This window comes from Camelus bactrianus, chromosome 15 (assembly GCF_048773025.1).
Source record: "Camelus bactrianus isolate YW-2024 breed Bactrian camel chromosome 15, ASM4877302v1, whole genome shotgun sequence".
In the NCBI taxonomy this organism is placed as follows: Eukaryota; Metazoa; Chordata; class Mammalia; order Artiodactyla; family Camelidae; genus Camelus; species Camelus bactrianus.
This window is the reverse complement of record NC_133553.1, coordinates 39834591-39851521: the sequence shown is the minus strand read 5'-3', so window position 1 is coordinate 39851521 and position 16931 is coordinate 39834591. Positions and strand designations below refer to the sequence as shown.

General features: G+C 34.4%; 1 protein-coding gene across 4 annotated transcripts in view; it reads right to left on the bottom strand.

Annotated features, from left to right (window-relative positions):
- The window catches only part of RMDN2 (regulator of microtubule dynamics 2), a 58069-nt gene that overhangs the window by 24819 nt on the left and 16319 nt on the right, over nucleotides 1-16931 (bottom strand). For all 4 annotated transcript variants that reach the window (XM_074378737.1, XM_074378739.1, XM_074378740.1 and 1 more), the window contains exons 3-5: nucleotides 5487-5661; nucleotides 4412-4514; nucleotides 2866-2926 (exon numbers count right to left, since the gene is read on the bottom strand). In XM_074378737.1, the coding sequence (XP_074234838.1) occupies nucleotides 2866-2926; nucleotides 4412-4514; nucleotides 5487-5661 (339 nt within the window). The remainder of the gene's footprint in view (nucleotides 1-2865; nucleotides 2927-4411; nucleotides 4515-5486; nucleotides 5662-16931) is intronic.

Below are 16931 nucleotides of genomic sequence, written 5' to 3'. Positions count from 1 at the left end.
TCTAGAAGTATTTTAGGCTGGTACAACAAAGACAACAGAATTTTATAGACAGCTTATGTAGCCTTAAACTTACAAAGTAATTTCATTTTGGAAAGGATGAAAAACAAGTCTTTAAAATAATGTTTGTTTTTCAATTATTCCCTTGATAGTAATCCCTTATGATAACCTATTTCTAATGATTGCATATTTTATTTCAAACTGAAGGCTTATAAAACATCACAGAACCCTGTAAACCATAGGTCAGCAAAGTTGCTGTGGGACCAGGTAGCAAACATTTTAGGCTGTGGGATCAGAAAGTCTGTTACAGCTACTTGTCTTCATCACTATGTACAAAAGCAGAGGCACGGCTGTGCTCCAATAAAACTTTATTTATAAAAGCAGGCTGTTGTATTTGGTCTGTAGGCCACAGTTTGTCACTGAAGCTGAACAAATGAGATAAACCCTTAACATAGTCAAAAAAATTCCAGCAGAGTAAGAGCTTTTCACAATATTTTATTACAATTAATTATGGAATCCATTAACCTAAATTACACCCATTGCTTCTCAAGTCAAAGTTTTAATTTCTCTTTTTCATCACCCTAAACCTCTACTACTGTATTTAATGGAATGAGAATTCTTATATTCAGTAGACACATTATAATATATTCTAAGAATTAAGATAAAATTAACATTTGAATTTATTAAATTTTATCAATGGATCAGATTTTGTTTTTTAATTAAAAACTGATACTGAATAAAAAATCATATGAAACAAACAGAATTGGATCCGTACTCTGCATGTATCTGGGTGTGTGTCGATAAGATTTACCCTTGGGGTTAAATCCCATGGTTATAAACAAGACAATTAGTTCACAAGAAAAAGGGAAAAAGATGAACAAAGGAGAAGTAGCCAGATCAGCAGAAGACAGGCTGAGAAACCCACAAAGGAAGATAAGCATAATCTATCCTTACAAGATGTTTATGAAGCCCTCAGAGAAGATTCAACATTGTTCCTCCATGAAAACTTGGAAGTTCACATTGGTAAGTGTCCTCAAATTAAGGATTAACATCAAATGCATATTTTAAATGTGATTCTTCATGGATGCAGGTGCATGTATGGGAGAAGGAAGAGGACAACAGAGGAAGAGCAACCCAGAAGGAGGAAGAGGAGGAGGGGGAGGGAGCAGAGAGGAGGGAGAGGAAGAGGAGGAAAGGGAGGTGAAGGAAGGAGGGAGAGGCTCAGAGTTAAGATTAGGGCCTGGGTGTTCCTTCTGCATCCACATCTGGCTAACCAGCTCCCAAACACCTCCAAAATCCAAGGAGATGAGGGGAGTGTATAGCTCGATCAGTGTAAATTCATCACAGCTATACCAGAAATGGAAGAACAGAAGTACCTTAACACATACCTGTATTAATTTATTAGTATTATGCAAATTAGATGAGGAAGGTGAAGTTGGCTATAGAAATAATACCCAAGACCCTTATATACTGGAGAAATGATTTTAAAGATATGTACCAGGATGTTGTTAACTGCAAAATTACTTTTCTCCTAGAGTTTTGGCAGAGGCACCAAGGGCACAGAACAATACTTTATCTATAAGGTACTCCAGGTCCTAAAGCAGGACTCTACTGCCCATGCATGACACATTAGTGAAATTATTCGCAGGTTCTGCCAGGCTCAGCCCTTCACCCACCTCCAGGCTGCATAAGAGAAGGCAAAGAATTCACTGTGGCAGAGAGCAACCTGGAGGGAGGATTTCTGTGGATAGAACTGTTAGAGTTCCGCCTCTCATCTTTTCATGGGAGAGGGAAGGGGGTAAGCTTGCATCTCATTTTAAGCCAAGAGATGGCAGTTTCAAAATATCTATTCTTATTTTGGTGTGTGTCCCTTAGAGTTTGGGGGACATAAAAAATGTTATCTGACTCCTGCCCAGGGAAGTTTTGAGAGGAGAGTTTGTGAGTGGAGCTCCCCCTGCTGATGGCAGAGTAAAGAAACAGGTCTGTTTTGGGAAAATGGTTTTGCACTTCTGAACTGGTAAGGCAAAAATGAATTTCCTGGGGGATAAGTGTGGATCTGCAGCAAAGAAGCCATTTTGAGAGAGATTTTGCCTAAGAGTTCCCCAAAAGGATAAAATAATCCATAAGAGAGGTGGATTTCTGAAAACCTAGGTCTGACAGAAGGGTCATAAATAAATTTATTACTGTATCTTCCTAGCACCTAAAGAACCTGTATTGCTGAGGAGAAAAAATAACCAAGGAACTAAGAAATGTTATAAAAATGCAACTGTGAGTAAGAGGAAGTGTTAATTTAAAAAATATATTTCTGCTTATTTGTGTTTTATAATTCTAAATATATACCAAGGATCCAAAACAAAACATACTCAAGAATAAATTTTTTTTTTGCCCCAAGGATATTCACCTACCACCATCCAACTAATTAAATTTCCTTTGTTTGAGCTTTCTTATATTATAAATGGCTTTTCTCTGACCTGTGAATTTGTATACCTTCACTCATCAAGGTATAAGAAGTGGCCGATGTGCTTTTATTCTTTGAAGCATTCTTTCTACATTTCTTTTAGAAACATGGCATCATGCTAGTGTTTGCTTTCAAACAAACTGTTACATTCAATGAGATTTTATAGAATTATCAGGCTCAAAGCTATTGGACTTGGTAGATTCCCTTATGAAATCTTCAGTGAAAGTTACACATACTTTTAATACATGAGACTAAAAAGAAAAGAACAGTTACTGTGCTATAGACTAAATATACTTTTGGGTGAATGTGACAGACAGGTTAGGTGGGTCAGTAATATTTTAAAAATCCACTGCAATTTATAAAGGGATATATTAGAATTTCACAAGGCTGCATCAGTTCTATGTACTTACCAGAGATGACAATGTCCATTCATGGGTGCTCTAGTAATAGCTTTTTCACCTAAAGTCTTTCCTGAAACATAAATGGACTTACATTTAGTACCTTCACGTGAGTTGGTGAATTAAGCCAGTACTTCCAAAGTATGGTCCCAAGACCAGATCCCCTTGAATCTTATCAGTAAAGCAAATTTTGGGCCACACTGGAGACTCGTTCGATCAGAAACTCTGAGACTCAGCAATTTACTTTAAGGAGCATCTAGTGATTTTGAGGTATACTCAAGTTTGAGACTCACTAAGTGATTTAACCAAGTGCAAGAAAAGTCATTCAATCATTATTTAGAAGCGTTAATAGAAATCGTTTTATAATTAACTCAACCAGCATTTACTGAGTGCCTTCGAAGTATAATATTATGTGAGCCTCTGGGAATAAAACAGTCAAATAAGACACATTTCTTGACTTCCAAGGGTTCACAGTTCAGGAGGCAGCAGGTATATAAACAAATGATGTGCAAAAAATAAATACAAGGTAAAAAAAAGAGAGTACAGCAGAGAGCAGAGAGAGCAAGTCTATCCAAAGGGGTAAGTGAAGGCGTCCCAGAGAAGCTCTCGCCTAATCTTTCACAATAATGAACAGGCGCAGTACATGAATAGTTCTCCTAAATAATTTTATTTAGTTTTAGAATAACTTTTAATAATGTATTAAATACATTGCATAGAGGTCTGTCTAAATCATATTCTGAAACTCTTTCTCTAAAAGCAGCTTTTTTTTTTTTTTTAAATACCATCTACTTTTCCCTGCTCCTTTTTTTTTTTTTTTTTTTGACTTGGAAAGTTTTGAAAAGAGAAGACTTTGGAGTAAAAGAAAAATTAAAGACATTCTGATGTCAAATTACTATCCTGAAGCTCAGCAAGATGGCATTTAAGGGGCTTTTTGAAAGAAAGAGTCTGATATTCAGTGAGAGTCATGGTGATAAATATATAAATGATTTGACATTCTGGCTGTTTTTCTTTTACTGTTGTTATTTTGGAAAATTTCAAAACTATGCAAAAAAGTGTCAAGGACAGTATAATGAACAACCATGGACTCATCACTCAGCTTAAATAATTATCAGCTCAAGGCTAATCTTGTTTTACTAAGATAAGTTTTGAAAAAAGTATTAAAGTTTGAGTGGTTATTTCTTTGTGGTATCTGGAGTTCTACATTACAAGAAGTAAGGAGAGTTATTTTAATTGAGGTGAAAGACTTTGCTATGATTTCTTCTCAAATTATTACCACTTAATGTTTCATCTTCCTGTGATTTCATCAACTTTAAAACCTGAAATCTGAGTTTTTCAGTGGCCTATTCTAATATGCTCAAATATTTTTAAAGAACATTTACTTTCATCCTAAAAAATCTTTCTGTCCTTAGACTATGTATTTTTTAGTACCAGGATATAGTGAAATAGATTAACATACCGGTTTTAGCTAAGATAATTTAGCTTTAATTAAAATTCATTAGTGGTTTATTACAGATAATGATTACCACTTGAGGATAATCAATATTTACAAACTGCTTACCAATATTAGCATAATGTTTCTTTTCTTGTGCATTTGTAGATAGCTCAAACATGTCTCCATACGCACGAGCAAACCGCCAAATAAACTCTATTTCATCTCTAAACTGAAAGGACAGAACTGCACATTAGATTAACTCAGTAACTTGACTTTATATCAGATGGTAAATGTTTTCCACTGCAACTTATAAAAACTTAGGCAGGTAAATTGGTACCTAGAGATGACTGTGTCTACTCATGTGCATGTCAGACTTTAAATTCAAATATTCATGGCTATAAATGTGATTTGATACAGTGTTACATTTGGATCATAACACCAATGAATATTATCCAGACACTAGCCCCTCACCTACAAAGAAGAGAGAACTGATAGGTGTCAGAATCTATAAATTCTGCCCAAGTTGTAGCACCTTCTTATTCTCCTTTCTGAGTTATCTACTGTCAATGTGATGCCTCAATGGGCATTTCAGATAATATTTGTAAGTTATTACATACACTCAAAAGAGCAGTCACTTTTTTTTTTAACCTAAATTACCTAAAAACATAATCCTGGAGATTTAAAACCTTTTAGATAATGTGTTTAGAGTTGCTAAATCTTCAAACGGTTATATTGCAAACCCCACCCTTTTTTTGGTGGTGGTGGTGGTAAGGATGGGCTTTCCAAATTCAGCCCAATATTAAGCATTGAAAAAGGATTACTGGTAGAAATATATTTAAATATCAATTGCTGTTATATTAATGACTATAAGATAGAAATCTTAAAATGTAGCATTTCCTCCCCCCAGAGAGGCAGTATGTCTTGTTCTTTATCTCTTATAAAATATTAAATATATCAAATTGATAAAAATCAAACTCAATCTGTATAATTATATCTCTGCTTCTTGTTTTTATCATCTTAGAGCCTAGTAAACTCTTATATTTACTTTATAAATTTTAGTAATATTATTTTAAACACTTACATCAATCATGTAGTTTGTGCAAACTGTGACAGGATTGTTATGGTCATAACACAAATGGGACAGTAGATTAAATCAAGAATTTAAAACTATACAAACATGTTATTATCACATATCTCTTACCTTTTCTTTGTGGTCACAAAGTAGTTCAAAACTCTCCATTTTGCTAGACTCATTCATACGTAAATTATCGGCCGTCTGAATAAGAGCATCTAGATTTAATTCTTCTATGTGAGTATTAAATGCCTTAGGGACTGGAAAACTCTGTTCTTCAGTGTCAGTATTAGCTGTAACATACCTAAAATAGCAGAAATAATCATCAACTCTCGTGAAAATTGCACTACCATGGCCAGAATAATCCTTTTAAGGTGCAAGTCAAATCATTCCACTCTCAGGCTTGAAGCCCAGCAACGGTGCCCTCCTCCATTCTGAAAACGCTCAAGTCCTAGTAACAGTCTATGAGGCTCGATGAGATTTGTCTCCCAATTCAATCCACCTCTCTGACCTTGTTTCCTACCGCGTTTCTCATTCAACTGCATACTGGCTGCCTAGCTGTTCCTTAAGTATGCCAGGGACACTCCTACCTCAGGACCTTTGCTTGCTGTTCTGGCTGATGGAACGGCTCTTCCTTCAGAAGAGGATATAACTCACACCCTCACCTCCTTCAAGCCTCTGCTCAATGTCATCATCTCAGCGCAGTTCAACCAGACCACTCCATTTAACGCTGCATCCCCCACACTCCAACTCCCTCTTCCTTCACCTCCAATCTCCCTTATCACACTTGACTTTCTTTTTCTAATATACTGTATAATTTACTAACCTATCACATATGCTATTTTTTGTCAGTATCTCCCCCACTGGAATACATGCTCCCTAATAATAGGATTCTTTGTTTTATTAATTGACTTAGCAAGTGCCTGGAACAGCACCTGACACTGTGGATACTCACTAAATATTGCTGAATGAATGATACAGAGTTGGAGGAACTCAAATGTGTGTTATATTATATGATATCTATATAATCTATGTTCTATACACACATGCACATGTATTTATATATACACATATGCATGCAGATACATACATATGCACACATATGTGCATTAATCTGTAGCTCAAGATGATGTTCTAATTCTTTGCTTAGTTTCTAAAAATTCATGCTTCCTCCCATATTTCCTTTTTGGTAGCATACAATTAAATCCACTATCAGAATAGGAGATTTTTAATATAACATTCTAAGTAATTGATAGATAAAGCATATGAAAAGTAGTAAGGATACAATTTAAACACCAAAATTAACAAGCTCAAATCCAACCAACATACTATATAGAACTAGACAAAGAACATCTGGAGAACACTTTCTTTTCCGGCACATATGGAATATTTATGAAAACTGTCATGTACACAAGGCCATGATGCAAGTCACAAAGGATAACAATTACTCTATTATGTAGACCATATTCTCTGTTCACAAAGCAACTAAATTAGAAATCACCACTGAAAAGTAGAAGAGAAAAATCCAATATTTAAGAATAATTTAAAAATACACTTCTAATTATATGCTTGACCAGAATGACTAAAATGAAAAAAAAAAAAAAAAAAATGGTTGGTGAGAGAGTGGAGAAAATGGAGCTCTCATACATGGATGATGCAAGTGTAAACTGGTACAACCACTTCGAAAACTATGTTTGGCAATGTATCTTAAAGCTGGCATATGCATCCTCTACAGATTCATCAATTTGACCCCTAGGCATATATCCAAAATAAACGTGTACCTATGTTTATTCAATCATGACAGGCCATAACTGAAAACTACCAAATGCCTATAAGGAATAGAAAGCTCAAATAGTGTGGCATATTTATACAGTGAAAGAAAATTAGTAATGAAAATGAATGCTCTACAACTACACACAACAAAATGGGTGGATGTCACAAGATAATGTCTATGAGAGAAGCTAGACACAAAAGAGTACATAGTGTATTATTTCATTGATATAAAGTAAAAAGATAAGTTTAACAAATTCATGCATTTAGAAATCAAGATGGGTTATCTTATTGGGCCCAAGAGGCAGGGAGTGACTGGAGGAGGGCATGGCAGGAATAGCTGAGGTGCTAATAATATTCTGTCTGCAAATCTAGGTGCTGCCTTCAGAAGTGTATTCAGTTTGTGAAAATTCGTTTATCTATATACTTGGTATTTGTTATTTTTCTACATCATTTCAAAAAGTTTAAAAAGAAATTTAAAATACAAATCTCATGTATAAGAGAATGTAGGAAAGAAAGCAGAAGTCATTATGAAAAGCATTAGGAATGAAACGAAGAACCATTATTGCTGCAGATACAGTACAGGTTTTAAATAACACACTACTATAAACAATTTTATGATAATAAATTTAAAATTTGAAATGAACCAGATAACCATCTACAAAAATATAATTGGCCAAAACTGCTCAAGAAGAAATCAGTCATGAAAATGACATAAAAGGTGACTACAATGGAAATAAAGAAGTAAAGTTATCTGTATTCATTGATGACATCATTTTGCTTATAGAAAATCCCGAGGAATCCACAAAAAAGCTATTAGAACTAATAAACAAGGTCAACAAGGTTGCAAGATCCAAGATCAACATATAAAAATCAATATATTTCTACACACTAGCAATAAACAACCCAAAAATGAAACAAAAAATTTCACTTACTATATTATAAAGAATAAAATTCTTCAGAAAACATTTAATAAAAGGTGTGCAAAACTTGTACAGTGAATACTATAAAACATAGTTGACATTAAAGATCTAAACACATGAAATCCCATGCTCACAGATTAGAAGATTTAATATAGTTAACATAGCAATATTCCCCAAATTTATCTAAGATTCAAAGTAATTCCTATTAATATCTCAGCTGCCAATTTTTTTTTCAGTAATTTGACAAAGTGGTGTTAAATTTCATATGGAAACACAAGGGACACAGTATAGTCAAAATAATCTTGTAGAAAAACAATAAAGAGGATTCGTACCTCCAGATTTCAAAATTTACTATAAAGCTGCAGTAATCAATACAGTGTGGTACTGTCAATAAGGATGCAGATACGGGAAAAGATTAGGGTTTATTAAGAATTAAGGGTACGTACAAAAATCCTTACATTTATGGTCAATTTATTTTGACAGGAATACCAAGACAATTCAGTGGAGGAAACAATATTATTTTCAATAAATGGGACTGAGACAAATGGATATCCACAAGCAAAAGAATGAAGTTGAAATCTTACACTATATATAAACCACAACATATATAAACATTAACTCAAAATGGCTTAAAAATCTAAATGTAAGAGATAAAACTATAAAACTCTCATAAGAAAACACAGCAGTAAATTTTGTGACTGTGGATTAGGCAATGATTTCATAGATATAACATCACAAGTACAAGAGACAAAAGGAAAAAATAGATACAATAGATTTTATCAAAATTTAAAACTTTTGTGCTTCAAAGGCCATCATGAAGAAAATGAAAAGGTAGTTCACAAAATGGAAGACTTACAAATCATATATCTGAATATATATACTAAATATGCATATACTGAATATATGTGTTCTTATGTCTATAGAACAAGTTAGAAAATGTAGTTTTATAAAACATATCATTTATATACTATAGGAGTATATTCAGGAAAAATACAAAGCGCCTAAGAAAAAATTCCACTAAAATTTTTAAGACTTTTCTACAGAATATTACAAAATACCATCTGAGAACACTGAGTGCCTAAATAAATGGAAACAGATACCATATCCATGGACAGGAACAATTAACATTAAAACAATTTCACATGGTACCAAATTTTTAATCTACAGTTTTAATGCAATTCCAATCAAAATCACAATTGAGGTTTCCAATGGAACTTACCTGACTCTAAAATTAACACGGAAGGACAAATGTAAGAAAAGCAAAGACAATTTTACAGACAACAGGACTACAGTCTAAAGGATAAAGTAAAGTGGTTAAAGTACTCCAATGTGGTATTGGCGGAACAGTAGACAAAGTGGCCAAAAACCAAAAGAGAACAACTAGGCCAGTATCTTCTCCACATTAAAAAAGCACCCAAGCGTGGGAAACTGTTCTCCTACTTTGGACAGGATACTTCTACCTATAACTGGGCATTTATCAAAAATTATGAGAAAGTTTCAAGAAAAAATTTAAAAGTAAGGCGTATCTAAATACACCTGGGAAAATTCACAATGTGTGTATTAACTTTGGGTTAAAGTTTAGATTTGCACTGGGGCCAAGAAAAAAAAAAACAGATATTTCACAGATTATCTGATGGCAAACAATCTTCCAACACTCTTTTAGCAGGCCTGGAAAAGTTTGCCCTCAAATATCAAATTTACTTACAAACATTCACCTCCTAATATACTTTTTCAGCTTATTTTCTGCTCCAAATCTGACTAAGAACTGTGCCATTTTCCATACTCATTCATTGCTGCACAATCAATTACTTGCTTTAATAGCAACAACAGCATATCTGCAGGCATAGTTGCATTATTTAAAGAGAAAATGACATTATTTACTGTGAAAATAAAGAAGTGCGTTTACACAAGTATAACAGTAGTGAGTTGCATCAGAACAGGGAAAAACATGCCTGACTACAGTACTGTGGCCTCTCTCCATATCAGGCATCCTGATTCAGTTCCCTTTGCCTACCCTTACCTAACACTTCACTTGCCCCACTTTTTTTTTCAAAAGATACATCCTAAGAGACTGATGTCAGCAAGATAATGAAGTAGGTAACTCTAGGCCTTCATTCCTCCATGGAAACACTAAACAAATAACAACAGATAGATTGAAACAGCTTTGTGGAAGAACTAAAAAGTAGTCAAGGATTTGCAGCAACAAAATAAATGCCCAGCCAGAAATCCATACTCGGAATGGTAGAAAACGTCATGGTGATTTTGGTCACCCTGTCTCACCCTTCCCTGGCATGGCACAGCATGGCTGGGAAGAAGTCATCCAATTCTTGGCTCCTCCCTTGGGACAGAGGAAAAGAGTGGATCCTGTTTGCAGTGCTCTGGCACACTGAGAGGCTTCCTAGGACTAGCTTTCTGTTTAGCTTGCCTTAAGAGCTCAGACAGAAATGAAGGCATAGTGCGGATACCAGATATCACTCTGGCAGTCACTATGGTATGTGAGAACTACAGGAGGACTGTAGACTCATAGGTGCCTGGGTGCAAGAGATTATGGGGAGAGGAACACAATAGGACATCTAAGGCACCAAGAAGAACAGGAGTGAGACTCTTACTGAAATTAAGATATTTAAAAACAGTTGTGTATAGGGGGGAACTGGAAAAGAAGCACATGCACAGGCCCAGGGGAAACTAATGCCTAGAAAAGACTTAAGACGACCTTAAGCCTTCACACTAGTTAGTGGAGGCCTGTCTTCCCTGCATGGAGCCGATCTACAAAGGCTAGGACAGATGGCTCTTTTTTCAAATGTGTAATTTTTAATAAAAGGTCACAAAGCATAAAAAGAAACAGGGAAGATGACCCATTCAAATGAACAAAATAAATTTCCAGAACCTACCTCTAAAGAAATTGAGGCTTTGGACTTACAAGACAACAATTTTAAAACAACAGTCGTAAATATGCTCAAAGAGCCACGGGGTGAAATGGAGAGAGAACAAAAGGTAATCAGTAAAATAATATATGAACAAAATGAGAATATCAACAAAGAGCTAGAAATAATTTTTTTTAAAAAGGAACCAACAGATATTCTGGAGCTTAGAAAGCAAAAACTAACTTAAGAAATTCACTGTATAGGATCAACAATATACTCGAACAAGCAGAAAAAAGAATCAGCAAACTTGAAGACAGAGCACTTAAAATTGTTGAGTGTGAAGAGTCAAAAGACAAAGGAATAAAGGAAAGTGAATAGAGCGTAAGAGATTTTATGGAACATCATAAATCAGGCCAATATACATATAATGAGAGTCCCAGAAGGCAAAGAAAGGGGCAGAAACCTCATTTTGAAGAATAATGGCCAAAACCCCCCAAGTTTGAGGAAATACATAGATACACAAATACAAGAAGCTCAATTAATTCCAAATAGGATAAACACAAAGAGATTCACACCAAAACACATACTCAAAATGTAGAAAGTTAAAGACAAATCTTAAAAATCTTGAAAGCAGCAAGAGAAAAGCAACTCATTACAAAAAAAAGATCCTCAATAAAATTACCACTGGATTTCTCAGCAGAAACCTTGGAGGCCTAAAGGCAGTGGGATGCTATTATTTAAAACGTTGAAAGAAAAAACTGTCAACCAAGAATTCTATATCCAGGAAAACTGTCCTTGAAAAAAATGACAGAAATTAAGACAATCCCAAATAAACAAAACAAAACAAAAAAGAGGGTGTTCATTACCTCCAGATCTGCCTTATAAGAAATGGAGTCCTTCAAGTTGAAATGAAAGGACATTAGACAGTAGTAACTTGAAGCCATATAAAAATATAGCTTTCTGGTAAAGGTAAATACGTGAGTAAATATAAAAATCAATATTATTGTAATTTTGATTCATAATTCCATTTCTGATTCTTTTACAGTATTTAAAAGAGAAAAGCATAAAAATAATGATAAATCTCACAATGACGTTGCACCCCTAGAATCTTTTACTATATACAAAAGTTAACTAAAAATGGATCAAAGGCCTAAATGTAAAATCTAAAACTATCAAACTCTTAGAAGAAAACATAGGGGAAAAGCTTCATGACATTGTATTTGGCAATGATTTCCAAAAGCACAGGTGACAAACTAAAAAAACAGATAAACTGGAAATCAAAATTAAAAGCTCTGGGCATCAAAGGACACAATCAACAGTGAAAGGCAATCCCCACAATGAGAGAAAATGCAAACCAAAGCCACAATGAGATACCACCTCACACACACTCATTAGAATGGTTATTACCAAATATATATATATATATATACACATACATATATATATATATATATATATATATATATATATATATACACATACATATATATATATAAAAATATAAAAAACAAGTTGACAAGGATGTGAAGAAAATGGAATATTGTGTATCTTGGAGGAACATAAAATGGTCCAGCTACTTATGGAAAAAATTATGGCAATTCCTCAAAAAATTAAAAATAATATTACCATATCATCTAGTAATTCCATTTCTGGGTATATTATCAAAAGAATTGAAAGCAGGGTCTTGAAGAGATTTGTACACCCACATTCATAGCAGCATTATTCACAACAGCCAAAAAGTAGAAGCAACCAAAGCATCCATCAACAGATGAATGAATACATAAGATGTGATACATGCATACAGTGGAATACTACTCAGCTTTAAAAAAGAGGGAAATTCTGACACATGCTACAGTATGGATGAACCGTGAGCACATTATGCTAAATAAAATAAGCCAGTCACAAAAGGACAAATACTATATAATTCCACTTACATAAGGTACTAGAGGAATCAAATTTACAGAGATAGGAAGTAGAATAGTGGTTGCCAGAGGCTGGGGGAAAGCGGATCAGGGAGTTATTGCTTAATAGGTATAGAAGTTCACTTTTGCAAGATGAAAAGAGTTTTGAAGACAGGTGATGATGATGGCTGCACAACAATATGAATTTACTTAATGCCACTGAATTTAGAAATGGTTAAGATGACAAATCTTATGTTATGTGCATTTCACCACAACTAAAAAGTTAAAATTGAAAAAAATTTTATGATACATGCTAAAAGGAGGAGAAAAAAAAACAAAAGTAAAAATATCTCAGTCAATGATATAAATTTAGGGGGCATTTTATTATGACAAATAATTGAATACAAATTTCTTTCCTCCAAGAAAAACAATTATATTCTAAGTATTTTAATTGTTTAATGCATTTTCCATTTGTTATTCTGATAAATACATTTATAAACTTTAACATAATGGAAAAAAATTTTTAAATATTCACTTCAAAAGTAAAATTTTTAGAGACATTTTTAAAAATAAAAATTTCATTTAAAATTAAAAAAATAAAAATTTGGGGGAAAAATCTTAGTTTTTTTACTTTTAAAAATAAAGATATATATATATATATGTTTTATCTCTGATTTCAGAGTTTTCTGAATTCCCAGACATGCATAAACAAATATGCATTAAAATTATTTAATTAAAATATTTGGTTTCAATATACTCTACATATTTCCACTACAATATTTTCTACTTATGACTTGATTTTTGTATTAGTAAAAACATTGTCTATCAGCAGGTGTTTGGCATGAATAATAAAGCTAGCAAGGCTGATATAAATGGGGGTTCGTAAACTGATGAATATAGCTCTATAGATTACACAGGAATACTATCTGGATAATTGGAGTAGAATTAAAAAAAAGTGTTAAACTCTCAAAGAATACATTTAGAAGACCTATATATCAAAGTTTGATGATGTTTTCAGATAACAGAAGTATTATAGTAGTCACTTAAAAATTTGGGACTAGTCAATCCATAAGCAGTAAATCTGTCAAAAGCCTGAAACAGATGAATAATCTTTGACTTCCATATTCCAATGTTAATAAGCTATCTTTCAAAAAATACAGAAATTAAAGTTAAATTTAGACTGCAATGTGGAGATCTTTTTCACAATATGCAGTGAAGCTTAGGAAGGGAGGAGACTTCTAGGAAAACTGAGCAGTGATTTCTACAGACTAAAGAGTGTGCCTGGTGGGAAAGCTTCTGATCTGAGCTGCCCTTCTAAGAGAGGGTAAAGTCTGAGGTGATCTTATTTTAGGAATTTCATTAGGTGCAGATTTGTCTTCATCTTTAGATGAGATAGTACTGTTTTCATCTTCAAAGGGATCTGAGGTGATTTCATTTTGAGATGGGGTAAAGCTACTAGCATTTTTACAAAATCCAACTTTATGGAAAACAGGGGAAGTTACACTCTGAGAGGGGTGCTGTTGAATCGAAGCTGGAGAGTTATTTCTACTGTGACTTTGAGAACCAGGATGAAGGGAACTGTTCCTTAACTGGTCTCCTCCTTGAGTATCGCTGGCAATTCCATGTTGTTGAGAGGAACAGGACGTGAGAGTTGGAAGAGAAAGGATGGTCACCATGTTGTGATAGATGCTGTCAACAGTGTCCCGACGGGCTGAGGAATTAGCTTTTGTTTCAGAATTCATAAAATGTTTAGTGTTATAGTCAGGAGAACAAGAGTTTATATATTTTTCAGCATTAGTAATACTTGAGTTTTTAGAAATGATTTCAACTTCATTTGGATTAAACATGCACTGACTACTTGACTGAGTATCAAAAAAAGTACTAGCACTCTCATAACAGGAAATTATATTCAGTTTTGGGGCAGAGAAAAAACTTTCGGATCTAAAGCGAAAATGGTCTGAAGGAGATTTTGAATCACTGAAGCTTCTTTTTTCTTGAGAATCAAAGTTAGCTCTACTTTGTCCACTTTTCTGAAATTTAACAAATAAAGAATGTCTTCTTCCAAAGAAAGATGAGTAAGAAGATGTATTTGATGGAGAAGAAAAAATTTTACTTCCTCTAGGTGAACTGCCTCTACGTATCGAAGGACGAATTGTTCTAAGATTAAGAAATGCTGTTGGTTGAGTAACAGAAGAGGCTCCATGGTGCAGGGGGTCTGAAGTAACTGGATCTGCAGGACATTTTGGCTGGAAGCTCTGGTCCTCTTTGTGGCAGCTAGAGTGAGAAAAGTGTCAAAGTGAGGAAAAAAATAGGGAGCACAAGTGGAAACCTGCCAAGCCCCCTGAAGAATAATGGCCACCTTATCCATACGGAAACAACAGGGAGTAAGAAATTATGGCAGCTGAAGTTGACAGCCACATAGACATACCCAAAAGAATGCCTAAGTCTAAAAGATTACTTCTAAATACCTACACAGTACTTGCCCCGTCTACTAAACCCTGGGAAGGTAAGTTGAAACACTCAGGGAAGCAGGCAGGAAGAAAGGGGGAAAACATATGAGAGGGCATCAAAAAAAAAAAAAAAAAAAAGGATTCCCTAACAGAAAATGCAGAACTTCCTGTTTTAAAAATAGTAAGTCATAATATTTGCTTGAGACTATTAAACTACTATAATTAAAGGAGTTACTAAGTAGAATAAATGTATACCCTATTAACTAATGCATTTTAAAATATTAACCATGGATGAAACAGAACCCCTCTAGAGAGAGTATTTCTGATAAATATCCAGCTATTCCAGCTATTTGATTATTGTGAGAAAGTAAAGAAAGCATTAAAGCTTGGTTTGTGAGTATTTCAACGTTCTTTAGCACATGAAACACATGGAGAAGTGTTTTTTCTTTTTAAAGGCTTACCTTAAGCATTTTCCCATATTGAATTTAACCCAAAGTATATCTCTCCCTTCCTTTCTAAGCCATCATCCCTAAGCCATAAAATGCTCTGTGTAGGTGGAACAGGTTAGAAGCTGAATGCTTAAGCTGTGTGTAGAATTAACATGACAATAACACAGAATATGATGATAGCAGATTCTAGAATCTAGTGACAACAATTTAGAATAAAATTGTTCTGTGGCTCATCTTTCTGAAAAAAACTGCAATTCATATGACTGTGGAATGTGTACTCTAACTTCATCATGTTTAAGGAGTCAGCCAACAAATCAAGGGATGAGAAAACAACAAGATGAAGGCAATAACATATATGTCATCTGTACAATCCTTAACTTGGGACTGTCTCTCTAACTAGCTGCCCTCCACACCCCTAGCCTACTAACTCATCCTTCCTTCACTTGACCGCTTTGTATGCCAGGTTTTTACACCCTCCAGTGATATGGAAAAGTTACTCTGACAGATTTTGGTCTGGAGGTATGTATTTTTTAAAAGCCTAAACAGAAAATGTCATTGCCCCCAAAATGAAACAGGCTTCATCTACCTTGGCAGTGAAGCATGCCACGTGATTGCATGGGCCACGTGCACAGATTATGGAGCTCTGCTGTGCCACTGTCTATAACACCTGAGACAACTTAAGCCCACTTAAAGGCAAGATTACCAGATCTATTAGAAAAGAAATACTGCCCTCTCCTTTTCCAAAACAAGTTGGAGCACTGTCCATATAATAGGTGTATGTGTGTGTGCAGCCACTCATGACATAAACACTCCCTCAAATATATATATTTTAACTTCTCAATATCCTGAATACCCTACTACCACCACCTATTTTTGTTCCCTTTCTAACAAACTTTTTCGGGAAACCCTTGAACAAATCCCTTTTCAGAGGCCTAAAACTCTATAATTCTTATCACATTGTCAGTTTGTAATTTGATTTTACACAACATACAAGCTAATGAATTAATCTGTTACTGTTTCATGGTTGCTGGCAGAAGACACACGACTCTTGGGTCAGAGACAGAAGACTTTATTACTCACAGCAAATCAAGAAATGTGATCACCAGCTTATTTATATTGGTTCTCCTCGACCCAGGACACACAAGAGCAATGCAGAGGACCCAGAGACTCTTGCATCCACAGTGAGTTATGTTATAAAGAAAGCAGCACTGAGCACA